The sequence below is a fragment of the Microcaecilia unicolor genome, chromosome 4, assembly GCF_901765095.1.
Source record: "Microcaecilia unicolor chromosome 4, aMicUni1.1, whole genome shotgun sequence".
Lineage (NCBI taxonomy): Eukaryota > Metazoa > Chordata > Amphibia > Gymnophiona > Siphonopidae > Microcaecilia > Microcaecilia unicolor.
In genome coordinates, this window is record NC_044034.1 from 212,143,133 (window position 1) to 212,163,386 (window position 20,254).

The 20,254-nt window shown below is 50.0% G+C and overlaps 1 protein-coding gene across 2 annotated transcripts in view; it reads right to left on the bottom strand.

Moving 5' to 3' along the window:
* Positions 1 to 20,254, bottom strand: part of SIGIRR (single Ig and TIR domain containing) — a 126,709-nt gene that overhangs the window by 70,764 nt on the left and 35,691 nt on the right. For both annotated transcript variants that reach the window (XM_030201204.1, XM_030201203.1), the window contains exon 3: positions 2,437 to 2,623. In XM_030201204.1, coding sequence (XP_030057064.1) covers positions 2,437 to 2,623 — 187 coding nt within the window. The remainder of the gene's footprint in view (positions 1 to 2,436; positions 2,624 to 20,254) is intronic.

Sequence of the window (20,254 nt, forward strand, 5' to 3'; positions counted from 1 at the left end):
CGCCGCATCTCAAGAAAGATATAGTAGAATTGGAAAAGGTGCAGCGAAGGGCGACTAAAATGATAGCGGGGACGGGACGACTTCCCTATGAAGAAAGACTAAGGAGGCTAGGGCTATTCAGCTTGGAGAAGAGACGGCTGAGGGGAGATATGATAGAGGTATATAAAATAATGAGTGGAGTGGAACAGGTGGATGTGAAGCGTCTGTTCACGCTTTCCAAAAATACTAGGACTAGGGGGCATGCGATTAAACTACAGTGTAGTAAATTTAAAACAAATCAGAGAAACTTTTTCTTCACCCAACGTGTAATTAAACTCTGGAATTCATTGCCGGAAAATGTGGTGAAGGCGGTTAGCTTAGCAGAGTTTAAAAAGGGGTTGGACGGTTTCCTAAAGGACAAGTCCATAAACCGCTACTAAACGGACTTGGAAAAATCCAAAATCCCAGGAATAACATGTATAGAATGTTTGTACGTTTGGGAAGCTTGCCAGGTGCCCTTGGCCTGGATTGGCCGCTGTCGTGGACAAGATGCTGGGCTCGATGGACCCTTGGTCTTTTCCCAGTATGGCATTACTTATGTACTTATTTACAGAATAGCTGTGGGGTTGCAGGTCTGCTCTTTCACTGTCCCTATGGGCCTAAAAGCTAATTCTCACAGAAAAACCGAATGGTGGGCCTTTCCATTGAAAATTGGGCAGGTGGTGCACAGTGGTGCCTAGAACCCATGTACATTTCCACTTGTTTTCAAGTGGGTACAAATCTACGCATCTGTAGCAGGACTCCAAAACGTGCCTTTCTTGCAATAGCAGGAGGAACATTCTGACTTCCTACTTCAGAGTAGTGCCACTCAAAGGTGATGAGGGGTGGGCTAGTCTGGAAGTAAGTTATTGGATGGTAATATATAAGTGATTGTAGGGAGGTATCAGATACCTCCCTTCAACCTAGGAAGACCAGAGATGTATGAGGAGTTGAAGTTGGGCTGCCTGACCAGGGATCCAGAGAGGGGATTTGGGACCTCTTCCTCAGAGACCAAGGAAGGAGAAGGGAAAGGCAAGGAGTGAGGCCTTTCCCCTAAGACAGGAGAGCTAGAAGTCGAAGGTTTAACACCCCAGAGGAACAGTGTGCCTGGATTAAGGATTTGGGAGGATCCCCAGCAGAAGATAGAAGCTGCTAAAACGTTCTCTTTCCAAAGCTGGGTGGTAGGGAGAAGTGGAGTTCAGGAGTTTGAGAGTCTGTGTGGATGACCCAGTTTGTGAGAAGAGGTAGGAATTGAGACCTAGGTGCACCTTGCTAAGTTTGAGCAACAGACATTGTGAATAATCTGGATTGTGAGGGGAAAAGTTCCTAAGGGAGAGAAGGGACTTGACCTTTGTGTGGAGTGACTATATAGAAGGGAGAGGCTGAAGCAACTAGAGGTCTCCATCAACTTAAAAGCACTTGATCGGAGGAAAGAGACCAAGGAAGGTCTGGAGCCAATTCCAGAAGAGAGATGCAAGAGTAACAACCCAAGACTATTGTTTCAGTTCTGGGATCTTGTCAGGTACTTGTGACCTGGATTGGCCACTATTGGAAACAGGATATTAGGCTTGATGGACCTTCTGTCTGCCCCAGCTTGGCTATGCTTATGTTATGTTCTTAAGTGAAACTAGAACTGTAAGCAAGTTTGAAAATTTAATCATCATTTTAACCTTTTCTTGTAGACTGTATGTGTAATTATTTTTGTGCCCTTCGTTTGTATATTTTTGTTCATCTGGGGGGTGTCCATTAAACAGGCATTTTAATAAATCACTACCGTCCTTCCTTATTATTTTTTCCAGTCTGGGTAGCTTGGACAGTTGAGAGAATCCCAGGATCCCTTTAGCTGAATTTTGTGTGCAGAAGAAAGTGGTGGAAAAGAGTGTGATTTTTAGCCACAAATACCTAAACATATGATTTTGTACCTGCTTCAGTGATTACCCTCGGCTTTTAAATTGAAGGACCAGCTACATATTGAAAGTATGCATGAGACTTTCAAACCTAAATCCCAGCATGCACTTTTCTTCCCTGGTATAACCCCATCCCATTTCTGTCCCTGTAAATACCATGAATACTTTTACTAATAGTATAAGATTGTGGAAATTTCAGTCACTCTTTCACATAAACAGCTGTCTACACATGAAAACAAACGTTGAAAATTGCCTTTTAAATGGATCCTGGCCAGAGTCAGTAACTTTCACGGCGCTAACTAAACTACAAGCTCTCTTCTAACCATGAAAAGGACCAGTGACAGTCTTCATAGCAGCAGAGACGGCCCCTGTTGACTAAAATCTGTGACATGGCAGCGCTCTCTGAGAGTACAGGAAAAGCTCATGGGAGTCCTGACTCTCCCTGTTTTTTAATATTACTCAGCAATCCTGGGCTGCCTTTTTAGAATGAGTGTAAATTCACTTTACTCACCAGGAACTCTGCTTGCTCTCGCTTTCCAGCAGAATTCCGTCCTTCATCCAGTGGAAGGTGGAGTGGCACAGCACATTATAGGGGAGCACCGCAGTGCAGTTCAGGGCAAGCTGACTCCCCAAGGGGGGCTCCAGGACCTGGCTGCCTGAGGGGGACAGGAACTGTACAGAGGCACTGCAAGGATTGGCTGGAACAGAAAATCGACGACAGAAGGAATTAGAGTGTTATGGATAAGCAATCGTGTAGAGCAGCCATTCCCAACCCAGTCCTCCGGGCAGGATAAGCAATCATGTGAAGAGGGTGATTTTATAGTGCGAGATGGCACATATGTGTAGCATATGGTATGACATATGGAGTGGGCTTTGATGGCAACTCCAAGAACTGATAAGTAAGGCCAGTTGTGGTCAGAATTTTACAGTCCCTGTCCCAAAAATGGCAGTTTTATGCATATTTTATATCACATTCATATCATATACAGGGTGAGGGAAAATAAACAATTCCCTAGATTTTTCTTTTTTGCTGTTTTCTCAGCAACTGCTTGGAATTTCAACATGAAATTTTACAGTTTTATTTGTTGTTACTGTCTACGTTTATGTGCTGAGTGGAATGAGATTATTTTTAAACACAACGAAACTACCACTATTTTTTAAAAAATGGGGTACAGTTTACTGTTAATGATGTCACAATGACATAGACTTTTGTAAACAATAATTTGAATAATTTGCATTTGATAATATGATAATTTATAGATAATTTCTTTTAAAAGCATTTCAGATCATAACAGCAATCATGGTAGTGGACAAAATGAGAATCCAGACACTGTATGAACAAGGTTTTGGAGCAAAGGCTCTTAAGAACTTCCCAAAGTGACTGAAAGCATGCATTAAAGCTGGGGGTGGACACTTTGAGCATTCACAATGAATTCAAACTTTTTACACATTGTTAATTGTATCGTTTGAATTACATTATTTTACTGTGTTTTAATGCGAACATTTTTAACGTGCAAAAATCACTAGGTAGTAACGCTAAAATGTCAGTAACATCAACATAGCTTAAGATAATTAAATCTTCTTTAATAGTAATACAATAAGTATGATGATTGAATAAGTATGTAAAATTTCTCATTGAAATTCAAAGCGGTTGCTGTGAAAACTGCAAAAAAACATTAGGGAGTTACTTTTTTTGGCCTCACCCTGTACATTCATATCATATACCTGTACATTCCTTTTCCCTTTGTAAAACACCTAGACTTTACAACTGCAGCAGTTATACCAACCCGGAATAAACCATAACCATATACTATGAGTCTGGGTCTTGTATATCTTAATGGGGGAAGGGAAGACATCTTAAGGTTAAAATTAGCATATAAAAATGTTGATAGTTTGCAAATATTATTGGTTTAATCATGAACTGACAATGAATGTGGTTATGCTGCAAAGTGCAAACAACTCTTCCAAGATTGCATCATATGTAATTTCACATAATCAACACATATTATTCTCACTTAAAGATATAGCGCCCAATTTTTCTTTCAACTCAAAAAACACATAGGCCCGTTTACAAAGGCGTGCTAGCATTTTTAGAGTGTGCTAAATATTAGTGCGTGCTAACCATGTAGATGCCGATAGGAATATTATAGGCATCTACACAGTTTAGTGCATGCTAATTTTTAGTTTGTGCTTTTAAAAAAAAATAATTTATTTATAATTTTTCATTTTACAAGGGTCACTTGCAAACAGTAATACAGAGATGACTGTACATTAATACAATATTAGAAGAAAACAATCTCAACTAGATAAATGAATTATATACGTGCAGGACGTCAGACTCACAGAATCAGAAGCCTGCGCGACCGCATTGCTGATCTGCAAGGGCAGGCTTCTACATGGAATGTTCCTAGTGGAGGAGTAGCCTAGAGGTTAGTGCAGTGGACTTTGATCCTGGGGAACTGAGTTTGATTCCCACTGCAGCGCCTTGTGACTCTGGGCAAGTCACTTAACCCTCCATTGCCCCTGGTACAAAATAAGTACCTGAATATATGTAAACCACTTTGAATATAGTTGCAAAAAACCTCAGGAAGGCAGTATATCAAGTCCCATTTCCCTCTAGGGACAAAGAAAATACCTTTGTATAATATACATAAACCACTTTTGGTATATCAAATCCATAACTCTTTTCCCTTTTAGTGGATGCTAGCCATTGACATTTCTTCTGTTGTGTTAACATCTGCCCATCCCTACATTGCTCCTATAATGAAAATATGCCAAAAACCTCCCCGCTCCCCATAACTCCTGCAAACAATACAGAAAATGACACTACATGAAAATTTTTAAGCTGCATGACTCTAACATGTTTAGTACTTTTGAAGATAAGAACATAAGAATGGCCACACAGGGTCAGACCAATAGACCATCTAGCCCAATATCCTGCTTCCAACAGTGGCCAATCCAGGGCACGAGTACTTGGCAGAAACCAAATTATGGCAACATTTCATGTAGAATCTCAAATAGTAACAACATTCCATACTACCAATCCCAGGGATAAGCAGTGACTTTCCTTGGATCTACCTTAATAGCAGTTTATGCACTGTTCCACCATGAACTTGTCCAAGCCTTTTTTTTAAACCCAGTTACACTAACCCCCTAATTCTATAATCTTTCACATGCATTTTTGCAATTAGCATGCAAAATTGTGCATATAGGATATAGAATAAGGACAGTTAAGGGAGGACTGGGGATTAAAAATTCTTCAAGGTGAAGGAGTGGAACGCCGGTACTACCTGAATACTACTGAGCAACAGGACAACCTCATGTTTTGTGCCTACTGATGGACTTTTACTTATGCACTCTACCTCTGCTTTTGGCTGTTTGGCCACACCTTATTACTGCACTGGACATTTGTGCCTTATCCAGTTTTACTGTTTACTAACAAGACAAGTTTGCTGTTTACTAATGTACAGACAGAATGCAGGGCTATTAGATATATAGCTTGTAACAGTAGTTTGCAAGGCCTATACAAGACCAGCTTGCACGTAGCAACGCCATCTGAATAGGCGGCCTTGGAGGGTGCTGACACCCCCCTGCATTCCTGAGCCGCACCTTATCTCCTGTGCTAGAAAGGAGCATTGTGTGTGTACAGAATAAGCTGCTAAGTTTCGTTTTTCTTGCCAGTATCATTTCAGTGTTATGACGTGTGTACGTACTGGGACTACAATTTTGTACTGTAAGAACTACAAATGTTTACTGCGCATGACAAGTATGACGTGTAAGGGGCCAAATGCGCAGGCCCAGTAGGGAAGTATAAATGTAAGCGTCAGATGATTTATGACACACAGTGTCCCGAGGCTACTCGGTGCTGTTCACTTGCTAGCAATAAAGTTGCCTTGTTTGGAACCAAAATTTGCCTTTCGTCTCCTGATTTCCCACCTGTTTCATTGGCGACCCAGATGGGACAGAAGTAGAAAGGGGAATCGGATTATATTCTTCCCCTCCCCCACTGCAGTCGGATCGGGTCATCGATTCCCACCCGAGGAGGTGGTGAGTGGCCACCGCTGATTTCAGCGTCCATCTCCCGGAGGAGGGCCGATCCACTCCGCCTGACTGTAGAGGGGGTTGTGTGGCTCCGACAAGGCACCTTTTTCCATTTCAGGGAGAAGCGCACGACGGCGCGGCCTGCGACCCCGGCGGACAGGCGAGTATACTCTACGTAGTGACCGGCCCAGTAAGGACCGAAGAAGAGGCGTGATCACCCTCTTTTAGCCAGTGACTAATACGGACTATTGGTATCCGACTAGGTCCCGAAACTCACTAGGCTCCGGCGACGAAACCGAGCGGCGAACGAACGGGGGGGTTTTCTTGTGGCGTATGAAAGTGTGTGAGTGGGCTTGCAGTTCCAGGCCGGGCGACCGCGTCCTGGTCAGGCCGAGTGTTGACCCTTCTGTGTCTGGTGGAACGAGACCCCTTACTCCTCCACCTCCCCTTTCCCCCTTTGTCTGTCACCTGTCCTTTGGCACTCAGGTTAGGATGGGCGGGGGTGGGTCTTCACCGTTAGATTTAATGACGGAACACTTTAGCGAAGTGTTCGACCTAGATAAATGTAGCAGGGCCGGGATGATACAGAGATGTCAATTTATGTGGCCAGGGCTAGGAATTGCTGGATGGCCCCCGGAAGGGTCATTCGAGTATGAAAAAGTGGCGGCGGTCATGAATATTGTTATAATTGAGGGAAACCCAGGCTGTCCTGAGGACATTCCATACATAGAAGCGTGGTTGGATGTAGTCCGGGATCCGCCAGCTTGGGCCCAACGGAAGGTAGAAAAGGCCGCCCTTATGTTGGTAAAGCAGAGAAAAGGCCGGAAAACCAAGCTTAGAACCCTGCCGACCCATGCCTTCGCTCTTCAAAGCTCGGCAACCGCTGCCGTCCCGAAGGCCGCAGGGACCGCCCCCATACGGCCTACCGCCCCTAGCACTGAAGCCACTGAGACCACGCCCCCTGCTACCAGAGTTAAGGCAGGAACTACGCCCAGTACTACCAACACACTTTCTAGAAAAAAACCCCCAAAGAAGACCGCAGGGAAAGTTCAGGGTTTGGCCGAGAAGAAGCCTCCAAAAGCCCCGATACTTGCTACGGCGGAAGCATACGAAGACGACATCGCGCCGCCGCCCTATGCTCCTATGTACCCTGACCTTACGGGCCTAGCAGAAGGCCCCGCTGACGCCGAGACTTCCGGGTCAGAGTCGGATGCCGGGGAGACGTCCCACCCAGCCTCACCTGAGTCACCTGGCCTCGCAACCACACGGAAGAGTACACGGGTTGTGAAGAACATTACTCGGTTCCCCCAATCGAGTCCGCAACAGGCCTTTCCGTCCAGCCGGAAAGGGGGAACCTCTCACTTATTCCCAGTCCGACAGTCCACCACCTATACCCCTAACCCGGCAGAGGGGGGGGGCCAGCCCATCGAATCAACAGTCTATAGTCACGTTCCCTTCTCAAGTGCCGATTTGTATAACTGGAAATTCCATGGGCCGTCCTACGACCAGAAACCCGAGCAGCTGATAGAGCTGGTGGAAGGCATTATATACAGCTACAATCCAACTTGGGCCGACCTTAGGCAGTTGAGCGCCCACATCCTGACCTCTGAAGAACGCCGCCTTTTACAACAAAATATGGAGCAAGCCATCCGGGATGCGAATCCGGCCCATGCCAATTTACAGAACCTACTAGAAACGGAGGCGCCCATCGCTGCCCCCACGTGGGATTACCGAACCGCCGAAGGCCAAACCTTTATCCGCCGATACCAACAGGCGTACCTGGCCGCCTTAAAGAAGGGGAAGCAGAAGGTTACCAACATGGGAAAAATCCACAATGTAGTCCAACAAAAGGACGAGAGTCCAGGGGACTTCCTTGAACGACTTATGGAAGCATTCAGAAGGCACAGCCCGATAAATCCCGAAGACCCTAAGAACCTCCCAACCGTGGTTATGAGTTTTGTTAGCCAGTCAGCACCGGATATACGAAGAAAGCTACAGAGAACGGAGGGGTTCGAAGGGATGAGCCTAAGCCAACTGAAAGCTATAGCTGATCGCGTATTCGGATATCGCGACCAGGAGGAGAAGGTGGAGGCCCGGAAGGAATCGACCAGACGGATGCGGGAGAAGGCAGATGTGTTGGCTACGGTGCTGGAAGAACGAATGAGGTCTAGACCAAAGGGGAGGGGCAGGAGAACAAGAGGAACGCGGTCCCCCATAGGGCGTAACCAGTGTGCAAATTGCCGACAAGGACACTGGTGGGCTGATTGTCCAGAGGAGATACGGGACAACCCGAGAGAAGAGGAATCATGGGACCGGCAGAGAGAGGAGGAGACCGGCGACCGTACGGGGGCCCCTAGGCGAGGCCGTGGGAGGGGCCGAAGAGAGAGAGGACGGGATGACCGGAGGGAATGGCAGATGGCTGTGGACGCTACCCGAGACGGCACAGCATGAAGAAACCGGGAGGGCAGAGTCCCCACTGACCCTCTGGTGGAAATTCGGGTGGGGACAGAATCTATGAAGGCCTTACTAGACACAGGGGCCCAGCGATCTGTTATCACCACTGCCATAGCCCCAGCCACGAAAGAAACTATACCAATTGTGGGAGCCTCCGGGAAATCCCTTGCGGCCCCCCTCCTCAAAGAGCGCCAAGTCCAGATCGGAGGGACGATGGTGTCCCATCAGTTCATACACATCCCTGGATGCCCGGTCCCCTTGATTGGTCGAGACCTACTCTGTAAGCTCCAGGCCACCTTGAAGTTCAAGACTACGGGTGAAGTGGAAGCTCGCTTTGAAGATCGGCCAGTAACACTTATCTGTCCAGTAAGAGAAGAATGGAGACTACATGTTCCCCCAACTGCGGGACCCGGCGACTGCCGTTACGACCAGAACACCCCTTTCGCCCAGCAGAGGCGAGCCATAATGGATGAAGTGCCTGATGTATGGGCAGAATTGAACCCCGGCGGACTGGCCGTTAACGCTATCCCCATCTGGATTGAGCTCAAACCAAATGCTCAAGTTGTCAACCAAGGACAATACCACATCCCCTATGCAGCCCGGCATAGTATGCATATACATCTACAGAAACTCCTTCAACAGGGAGTCCTTAAACCAATCAGATCCGCATGGAACACCCCATTGTTGCCCGTTAAGAAACCAGGAACATCCGAGTACAGACCCGTCCAGGACCTGAGGAAAGTCAACAACCAGGTAGCCGACATAGTTGCCCTCGTACCAAATCCATACTCCATCCTGGCCCAAGTGCCATCTCAGACCAAGTGGTACAGTGTCATTGATTTGAAGGACGCCTTCTTCTCCATCCCTCTTGCTGTTGACAGCCAAAAGTTGTTTGCCTTCACGTGGGAAGACTTACAGACGGGAACCAAGCAGCAATATACATGGACCCGGCTTCCCCAGGGGTTCAAGAACTCCCCCACCCTCTTTGGTGACCAGCTTGCCCAGGACCTGAAAACGTACCAAGACGAGTATGGGCCGGTCGTCCAATACGTGGATGACCTGTTGGTGGCCCGTGAGACGTACACGGACTGTGCAGAAGCCACCCTTTACCTCTTGAAAACCCTGGAAGCCCAGGGGTACCGGGCCAGTCGCAAGAAGGCGCAGATATGCGAGATCGAAGTCGAGTATCTGGGGTTTCGCCTCCGAGAAGGAACCCGACGGCTCGGTATCCCCCGAACCCAAGCCATCCGCAACCAACCCACTCCTGCAAATAAGAAGGAACTACGGGCACTCCTCGGAGCCGCTGGATATTGCCGCATTTGGATTATCAATTTTGCCATCCTGTCCCACAGTTTGTACGCCAAACTGAAAGGACCTGAACTCGAGGGCCAAAATCTCCAGTGGGAGAAACACGAACTGAAAGCCCTTCAGGACCTCAAGGAGGCCCTTGTGGCCCCACCAGCGCTCGGACTGCCAGATGTGACTAAGCCGTTCTACTTGTTCATCGACGAAAAGAAGGGATTGGCACTTGGAGTCCTTACCCAACTGGTCGGTACCTGGCAACGCCCTGTAGCATACCTCTCCAAGAGCATGGACAACGTGGCACGAGGATGGCCGGGCTGCCTACGAAGCATTGCGGCTGCTTGTCTCCTGATACACGAGGCCAATAAACTCACATTCGGCCAAACACTTTTTGTGACCACACCCCACACCATCCGCGGCCTACTCGAGAGCCACGGACCCAGATGGATGACCAACTCCCGATTGGTCAAATACCAAGCCCTCCTGTGCGAGAATCCGGAGGTGCGGATCCTGGACACGACCAACCTCAATCCTGCCACCCTCCTTCCGGCCCCTGAACCACCACTCCACGACTGTGAAGAGGTAATGGCCACTGTGCACTCGAGCAGACCTGACCTGAAGGATCAACCCTGGCAAGGGGGCATCACCCTTTTTACCGATGGAAGCAGCCAGGTGATAGAGGGAATTCGAAGAGCTGGCTATGCGGTGGTATCTGAGGACCATGTGATCGAGGCTATGGCTCTGACACCCGGAACATCAGCCCAGAAAGCGGAGCTAATCGCCCTCACCAGAGCCCTCCTGTGGGCTGAAGGGAAAGTTGTCAACATTTACACCGACTCCAAATACGCTTTCCTCACCCTCCAGGTGCACGGAGCCTTGTACAAAAAGAGGGGATTTCTGACAGCTGAAGGGAAAGGACTTGCAAATGCCGCTGAAATCTGCCAATTACTCGAGTCGGTATGGAAGCCGAAGAAGGTGGCTGTGATGCACTGCAGGGCCCACACTGGAAGAACGGACCCTATCGCCCGGGGAAATCAGCGGGCGGACGACGCTGCAAAAAGGGCAAGTCAGCTCCCCTACTCCTCTCACCCTCCTGACCCCGTGCTCGTCGTCCAGCTCCCTACGGAGACCCCTATTTACACCCCCCAAGAAACGGAATGGGCCCAACAAGAGGGTCTACAGTCACGCAACGGCTGGTGGATACTACAGGATGGGCGCATATGGATACCCGAAGCCTTGGCCTGGACGGTGGCCAAGGAGGCTCACGACCGCACCCACCTGGGAAGGGACGCCCTGGGGCGCTTACTTGAGAAGACCTACTACATCAACAAACTATCCCTGTGGACCAAAAACGCTTCCAGCCGATGCGCGACTTGTGCTCGGAACAACCCTCGAACGGGGCCCGGCCCTATGCCAGGACATGTTCTCCGAGGCACCAGCCCTTTCCACGTGTGCCAGATTGACTTCACACACATGCCCCCGGCGCGCGGCTACAAAGCTATCCTCGTCGCCGTGTGTACCTACACCGGATGGATTGAAGCCCAGCCTACTAGAACGGAAATGGCTAAAGAAGTCACCTCCCTACTGCTTCATCAAATCCTACCCAGATACGGCCTCCCCAAGCAAATAAACTCTGACAACGGTCCCGCCTTCGCTAGCGAAGTAACACAACAGCTCAGTACCAGACTGGGCCTCGATTGGAAGTTGCATTGTGCCTGGAGACCCCAAAGCAGTGGAGTAGTGGAGAGGGCTAACCGATCCCTGAAGAATCAGCTAGCCAAGCTATGCCAAGAAGCAAAAGCCAAATGGCCCGACCTGCTTCCACTGGCCTTGCTGCATCTTAGGTGTACCCCCAAGGCTACCGGCCTTACTCCCTACGAGATGATGTATGCTAGGCCACCACCACTACCCTCCTTTCCCGACTCCTTGCAGATACAGGGTGAGAGTTCCTTAGTGAAACAGATGAGAGCCTTACACCAGGTAGTGCAAGACATCCAGCAGTACACTGAAAGAGTAGCTCCCTTGGTCCTCACCAATCCTACGCACAGGTTCAGGGTGGGAGACGAGGTCTGGGTAAAAGAGTGGGATGAATCCGACTGCCTAAAGCCAAAATGGAAGGGGCCCTCCCTTGTTCTCCTAACGACCTCCACCGCTGTTAAAATTGCAGGAAGCCCAGTGTGGATACATTGGACCCGATTGAAGCCTGCTGCTCCCACTAGCAGCTCCCTGAAGCGTTGGACTGCGCACCAACATCCTGACGCTCCATTACGGCTGACTCTAAGAAAGACGTGACCACCAGATTCATGCCTGCCCAGCAACAGGAACTCAGTTTCTGGACCCACTGCGTTTTTGGCTCTCTCTTTATCGCAGCCATAATCGTGGGCCTTATCACCTTCTTGCTGCAAAGGCTCGGATACCTTCCACCGCATATATGATGCTGAGCCTACTACTCCTCCTTTGCTCAGTCCCGAGCTATTACCCCTTGAGCCAGAACTGTACTGAATGTTTGCGCCTCGTGCGCCACCGTATAGAGGGAGGATATCACCTAGTCACTACCCTCATTCACCAGACGCAGCCCCCGGAAGGCGATTGCCAGTTTCTCCCGACTTGTGCCCTCATCACTCCGAATGGCCTCCAACAGTTCCACAGATGCCTCCAAGGAAATCTCACTATCTGCCACAGCCCTACCAAACCAAGATACTACAATGTCACCCTCAGCGTAGGACTCCCTGCGTATGTGGCCGGACCTCCGGGAGTCGAGGGAGATGGCATTCTGTATTACATTAATTCTACTCGTATCCTTGTCGGTGGCATCCAAACTGTAGCAACCCTCACCTTCGACGTCTGTGCCGCCATGGACAAGCACCCTTGGTCTCGCAAGTGTGGTAGCCAGAGTTGGCGAGAGGCATACGTTAAGGACCACAAGTATGTCTGCCCCTTCAGTCCAGACATGAGATGCTGCTCCCCGTGGGTGTGGCTCCCATGCGCCGGCGACACTCGAGCCTCGGGCTGGGACCGAGTATGTGCTTATACGGGAGGAGGATATACCGGATGCGCCGGCCTGGGCGAATTTCGTCGAGGTTCTGGTAACTATGTGTCCCTAGACTGGCCCATCCGAGGACACGACATGCCCTGGAGAGGAACGTGGGGCCTCGGCATTGACGGCGGAGGAATGGATCCGTTGACATATATTACCATATATCAGAGTCTCGAAACGAAGCCTCCTACGCACTACCAGACTACTGTTGTCGGCTACCAAGACGTATTTGATGAAATTGCTCGTGCTGAGCAGACCGAGACTAAATTCCCCATTTCCCCAGAAGCCCGAAATATGTTCCTCAATTTGGCTGAAAACATCGCCCTCTCCCTCGGAATTGCCAACTGTTTCGTCTGTGGAGGCACCGACATGGGTGAACAATGGCCCTGGGAAGCGAGAGAGATCCGACAACACACATGGGATGCACTCAACACCACTAACATTACCTTTCCCCAACGGCCGAAGCCGTACGAATGGGCCCTGAGAACAAACATCATAGGTACCCTCTGCGCTAGTCGAGCGCCATCGAAGCGTTACTCTGTACCAGTGGGAGACTCTGCTTGTACGGGGGTTCTTCAGTATAATGGCAGCCGGACGACCTGGTGGCAAACGGACAACCTGCCCGCCCCGGAGCCAATCTGGACAGAACCCACCTTAAACACGACATGGACATACGGAGGGAACGCCTCCCACAAGTGGGTAGCCCCGGCGGGCTACTACTATATCTGCGGACGCAGGGCCTATGAACAACTCCCGACCCGCTGGTACGGTACCTGCCTCTTGGGCACGGTCCGACCTAGTTTTTTCCTTCTGCCCATACAAGTCGGCGAAACTTTGGGAATCCCCCTATACGTGGAAAAGGGGCCTGATAACCCTACCCGACGAAAACGGTCTTTCCCAATCATCAAGCCCAAAGTCCAGATTGGAGACTGGAAGGACAACGAGTGGCCGCCTGAACGTATCATTCACTACTATGGACCGGCCACATGGGCTGAAGATGGTACATACGGGTACCGCACCCCTATCTACATGCTAAATCGCATTATTCGCCTACAGGCCGTACTCGAAATCCTCACTAACGATTCTGCCCTGGCCCTCAATATCCTAGCTCGACAGAACACTAAGCTCATTACCGCCGTCTACCAAAATCGCTTGGCTCTTGACTACCTCTTAGCCCAGGAGGGCGGGGTGTGTGGCAAGTTTAACCTCAGTAATTGCTGCTTACAGATTGATGACCAGAGCCATGTCATCAGGGAGATAACTGACCGGATGGTCAAACTAGCCCACGTCCCCGTCCAGACCTGGAACAGTGCGTGGGATTGGACTTCCTCCCTCACCAGCTGGCTCCCAACCTCCGGGAGCCTGCAAGGCCTCCTCGTCATGGGTGGCCTGTTCTTGCTGTCTTGCCTAATAATACCTTTGTCTCTCCCCTTAGTTTTCAGGTGTCTCCGCTCCACCATGGAAAGCATCGCTGACCGCCGTGCTGCTGCTCAACTTATGGCTCTCCAGATGTACTCCCCCATTCCCCAGTCTGATGAAGCTGACGATGAAGCACCTTGTGGCTGATGTGCACTTTGAACCCCCTGAGTCACTCAATGGGCCATCACCCTTGTGCCAGCAAAAGACCGGCTACAAAGGGGGGGGGATTCCACTAGGGGCCCTCCGTCTCAACCCCGGCGAAGCAACCAACGGCTGCGCAAGGGCTTAGGGCTCGCTTGTTGCCTCCCTCGCTAACTATCCTTGTCCTTTCTTTCCTTTTCAGGGTTCATGGAGGTGATACTCTCCACCAGAATGGATGTTCAAGTATCAAAAGGGGGGAATGAAGGAGTGGAACGCCGGTACTACCTGAATACTACTGAGCAACAGGACAACCTCATGTTTTGTGCCTACTGATGGACTTTTACTTATGCACTCTACCTCTGCTTTTGGCTGTTTGGCCACACCTTATTACTGCACTGGACATTTGTGCCTTATCCAGTTTTACTGTTTACTAACAAGACAAGTTTGCTGTTTACTAATGTACAGACAGAATGCAGGGCTATTAGATATATAGCTTGTAACAGTAGTTTGCAAGGCCTATACAAGACCAGCTTGCACGTAGCAACGCCATCTGAATAGGCGGCCTTGGAGGGTGCTGACACCCCCCTGCATTCCTGAGCCGCACCTTATCTCCTGTGCTAGAAAGGAGCATTGTGTGTGTACAGAATAAGCTGCTAAGTTTCGTTTTTCTTGCCAGTATCATTTCAGTGTTATGACGTGTGTACGTACTGGGACTACAATTTTGTACTGTAAGAACTACAAATGTTTACTGCGCATGACAAGTATGACGTGTAAGGGGCCAAATGCGCAGGCCCAGTAGGGAAGTATAAATGTAAGCGTCAGATGATTTATGACACACAGTGTCCCGAGGCTACTCGGTGCTGTTCACTTGCTAGCAATAAAGTTGCCTTGTTTGGAACCAAAATTTGCCTTTCGTCTCCTGATTTCCCACCTGTTTCAAAGGGAAACACCACTCCTAGTACTTTCATGTTTGTTTTTTTTAATTTAATTTTGAGCCTACCTTTCCAAATGACACGAGGCAGCTACAGCAATTTTTAGAATTCAAGTACAATTAGTTCCCACCCCAAAGAGCTTTCAGTCTAAATGGGTACCCAAGTGAGGTGCTCATGGTGATAAGACATGTTAATGGAGCAACTGGGATTTGAACCCTGGTTTTCAGCCCATTGCTCTGATCACTAGGCTACTTTTCCAGTGGTACTTGTCAGTCTTCTTCCATTTCAATCAACATTACAGGTTCCAAAATGCCATAGGAAAGGGTTATTAAAAATCTGTATCTGGTCAAAAGTCATCTTCAAAAATTTGGAAATGGGGTGTTCCTGCTGTTAAAAAGGATAAATGAAGGGATTATGTGCAGCAGCGGGATATATATACTTTGTGCAAAGCTATTAAAACCTTCCAGGATGTCAGCCTATAAATACAGTGTTTTATTACACTATTATAAAACAGTGCCTCCTTGTCAGACAGATCCTGACGTGTCCCATGCAGATAGGGTACTGATCAGAGGTCTGGTAAAGCCCCGTGCTGTTCCAGCGATATTTTTAGAGCGTTGTTTGGAACAGCGCAAGACTTTTGATCATCTGCCTATCAGTGAATGAGCATGCCTGAGCCCCTATGCTTTATTGATGCTGCAGCTGACTTCAGTGCTGCTACATTTCTTTTACCTTTTTTGCTTGTGAAGTTTCCTCCTCGTTTGGGCTTCCACCTCAGTTTAAACCTGTCCTAACTAGGCTAAGATGTTATGAGTTGTCATTTGTACCTACCCTGCCAGTGTCACCAGAACACAGCCATTAAATTATTTGGTCTTAAAAAATTTGATCACATATCTTCTTTCTTTTTTGCTGAACATTGACTTCCTGTTACATACAGGATATCCTTTACAGTTCTAGTTAGCAGGTTCTATCCTCTGGTTCCCTATTTTTGAGCAATCTTCTTATTCCTGATTCCCCCTCAAGAACACTTAGATCATCTTTTCACTATACCCACTCATCAACAGGTTTGTTTGGGATTTTTTTTTAGCGTAGTGGCTCCCCACTGTTTGGAATAGCCTTCCCTCTTATATTAAAACTGAACTAGTTTTTTAGAAATTAAAATCATTTCTCAAAACTCATGTTTTCTCCACAACATTCTCAAAACTGAGTTACATTTGGGTATAGAAAGTATATCCCTCTCCTTGGAGGGCTCACAACCTGTACTTGAGGCGGTGGAGGGTTAAGTGGCTTAAGATCAGAAGGAGCAGGCACCCCTGGGCGTCAAGCCTGGAGCTCTAACCACTTGGCTACTCCTCTACTTGAGTCTTTCTGGACGTATGTCCTAGACACACTGTGGAACAATCTAATGCTTTAGGCCTTAAGTATGGTTCACCCTTGGCCATCTCTGCTTCTGTCTAAATGGGCTTGTTCCGAAAATATTTGAATCCGATATTTAGCAGGACATATCTGAATAGAAAAGGGTCTTATCAAGTTAAGTTACTTACTGGGCCAGATCTGGATATCAGAGACACTGTGGCTTGTGGTTAGGCAGTCCAGGGGCAGAGTCAGGGTGGACCCGGAAAGCATCTGGGTGCTGCCAAGTTTTAGTGCTGGTACCCAGATAACCAGCTGGGCAAGAAGGACCACATAAAATGTAGTTTGAACTATGTCTGCTTAGTTATTTGGCTACTACCACTGAATTTTGGTGCACCTAGGTGACTTCAAGGAGCTGCCCATACCTGGAAAAGGGCCCCACAAGGCTTCCCTATCCCCTGCCCGTTCCCCCAACCCCTTTCAAAAGAACAGTCTGATCACTAAAAACCAACCTGTTCAAAAAGGCATACCACAATGATCTATCCTAAATTCCAGATAACAAAACTTATACCAGAACTGGACAAAACTGAACCCTCGATACCTGACTGCTTAAAGTACTCTGTCACTTATGAACTTTAATGCAATACCACTCTGTATTTCTCATTCCGATAATGGCGATCGCCACTACGGCATAATGTAAGCCACATTGAGCCTGCAAATAGGTGGGAAAATGTGGGATACAAATGCAACAAATAAATTAAGACAGGTGCTAACTAGTGTTAACCAATAATTGGAGTTAATTGCACTAGTATGCAGTTATGTGCGTAACTGACAAGTTAGGGAAGAGTATTCGTACCAGCCTCTGACATGGCATAAGTGCTTGCCACTAATGTTGTGTGTTCAAATGCGGACTTAAGCTAGTGCTCCATAAGCATAATTACACACACAATTGTTGATGCAGAATTCATGCTTAGTGCCCAACATTTTAGCACCTAACTTTAGGTAATCTTTATAGAATTACCCCCAACTGTTTTTACCACATCCTCTGACAATGAGTTCCAGAGCTTAATGGTTCATTAAGTGAAAAAATATTTCCTCCTGTTTGTTTTAAAAGTATTTCCATATTGTGTAATGTTATTCATATGAAATGTTTTTTTCAATAAAAACTATTCGAACCAGTGGCATAGCTAGGTGGGGGGGGGGGGGGGGCGCAGGGGGAGCAGTCGCTCCCCCAAACAGATTTTTAAAAAAATGGCACCTATACCATTTTGAATGGGCGGGGCAGGGACTTTTTTTTTAAATTTGTGCTTTCTCCCCTCCCTTCCACGGCATGCCTCCCTCTCCAAGCCCAACGCCACTCCCTGTTCTCCTTCTCCCCCCCTCCCGGCAGGGCCGTGCCGATGCGGTAAGCGAGGTAAGCGCCGCAGGGGGGCGCCCACCTCTGGAGGGCGCCGCCGCGGTGCTTACCCTCGCCCCGCGCCGCAAAGGCCTTTACATATTTTACCTGGGTCGCAGCAGCGTCAGTGAAAGCGCTGCCGACCAGCAAGGGCGGGGCGGTCCGCCCCGAGTGTCATCAGAAAGGGGGGTGCCGCCGCTCCGCTGCTCTTCTTCCTGGCAGCCCCTCCCCCGCACCAGCCCTTTAAAAATAAATTGCCGACGCGAATAGCGAGCGCAGCACCTCGTGTGCAAGTAAAAGAAGCGGATCCGATCATCTCATTGGGCCTTCCCTCACTGTCCCGCCCTCCTCTGACGCAACTTCCTATTTCCTCTAGGGCGGGACAGTGAAGGAAGGCCCAATGAGATGATCGGATCCGCTTCTTTTACTTGCACACGAGGTGCTGCGCTCCCTATCGCGTCGGCAATTTATTTTTAAAGACCGGGTGGCAGGGAGAAGACGAGGCAGGGTGAGGGTGGGGGACAGATGGGGTGAAGGTGGGGGGGACTCGGATAGCAGAAGGGACTGGGTGGGAGACAGATGGGGTGAGGGGGACTCGGATGGGCAGAAGGGACTGGGTGGGGGACAGATGGGGTGAGGGTGAGGGTGGGGGGCACTTGGATAGCAGAAGGGACTGGATGGGAGACAGATGGGGTGAGGGTGGGGGGCACTTGGATAGCAGAAGGGACTGGGTGGGAGAAAGATGGGGTGAGGGGGACTCGGATGGGCAGAAGGGACTGGGTGGGAGACAGATGGGGTGAGGGGGACTCGGATGGGCAGAAGGGACTGGGTGGGAGACAGGGTGAGGGTGGGGGGCACTTGGATAGCAGAAGGGACTGGGTGGGAGACAGATGGGGTGAGGGGGACTCGGATGGGCAGAAGGGACTGGGTGGGAGACAGATGGGGTGAGGGTGGGGGGGACTCGGATAGCAGAAGGGACTGGGTGGGAGACAGATGGGGTGAGGGGGACTCGGATGGCAGAAGGGACTGGGTGGGGGACAGATGGGGTGAGGGTGGGGGGCACTTGGATAGCAGAAGGGACTGGGTGGGAGCCAGATGGGGTGAGGGGGACTCGGATGGGCAGAAGGGACTGGGTGGGAGCCAGATGGGGTGAGGGGGACTCGGATAGCAGAAGGGACTGGGTGGGAGACAGATGGGGTGAGGGGGACTCGGATGGGCAGAAGGGACTGGGTGGGGGACAGATGGGGTGAGGGTGGGGGGGACTCGGATAGCAGAAGGGACTGGGTGGGAGACAGATGGGGTGAGGGGGACTCGGATGGGCAGAAGGGACTGGGTGGGGGACAGATGGGGTGAGGGTGGGGGGTACTTGGATAGCAGAAGGGACTGGATGGGAGACAGATGGGGTGAGGGTGGGGGGCACTTGGATAGCAGAAGGGACTGGGTGGGAGAAAGATGGGGTGAGGGGGACTCGGATGGGCAGAAGGGACTGGGTGGGAGACAGATGGGGTGAGGGGGACTCGGATGGGCAGAAGGGACTGGGTGGGAGACAGATGGGGTGAGGGTGGGAGGCATTTGGATAGCAGAAGGGACTGGGTGGGAGACAGATGAGGTGAGGGGGACTCGGATGGGCAGAAGGGACTGGGTGGGAGACAGGGTGAGGGTGGGGGGCACTTGGATAGCAGAAGGGACTGGGTGGGAGCCAGATGGGGTGAGGGGGACTCGGATGGGCAGAAGGGACTGGGTGGGAGACAGATGGGGTGAGGGTGGGGGTGAGGGTGGGGGGGACTCGGATAGCAGAAGGGACTGGGTGGGAGACAGATGGGGTGAGGGGGACTCGGATGGGCAGAAGGGACTGGGTGGGGGACAGATGGGGTGAGGGTGGGGGGCACTTGGATAGCAGAAGGGACTGGGTGGGAGCCAGATGGGGTGAGGGGGACTCGGATGGGCAGAAGGGACTGGGTGGGAGACAGATGGGGTGAGGGTGGGGGTGAGGGTGGGGGGGACTCGGATAGCAGAAGGGACTGGGTGGGAGACAGATGGGGTGAGGGGGACTCGGATGGGCAGAAGGGACTGGGTGGGGGACAGATGGGGTGAGGGTGGGGGGCACTTGGATAGCAGAAGGGACTGGGTGGGAGCCAGATGGGGTGAGGGGGACTCGGATGGGCAGAAGGGACTGGGTGGGAGACAGATGGGGTGAGGGTGGGGGGCACTTGGATAGCAGAAGGGACTGGGTGGGAGACAGATGGGGTGAGGGTGG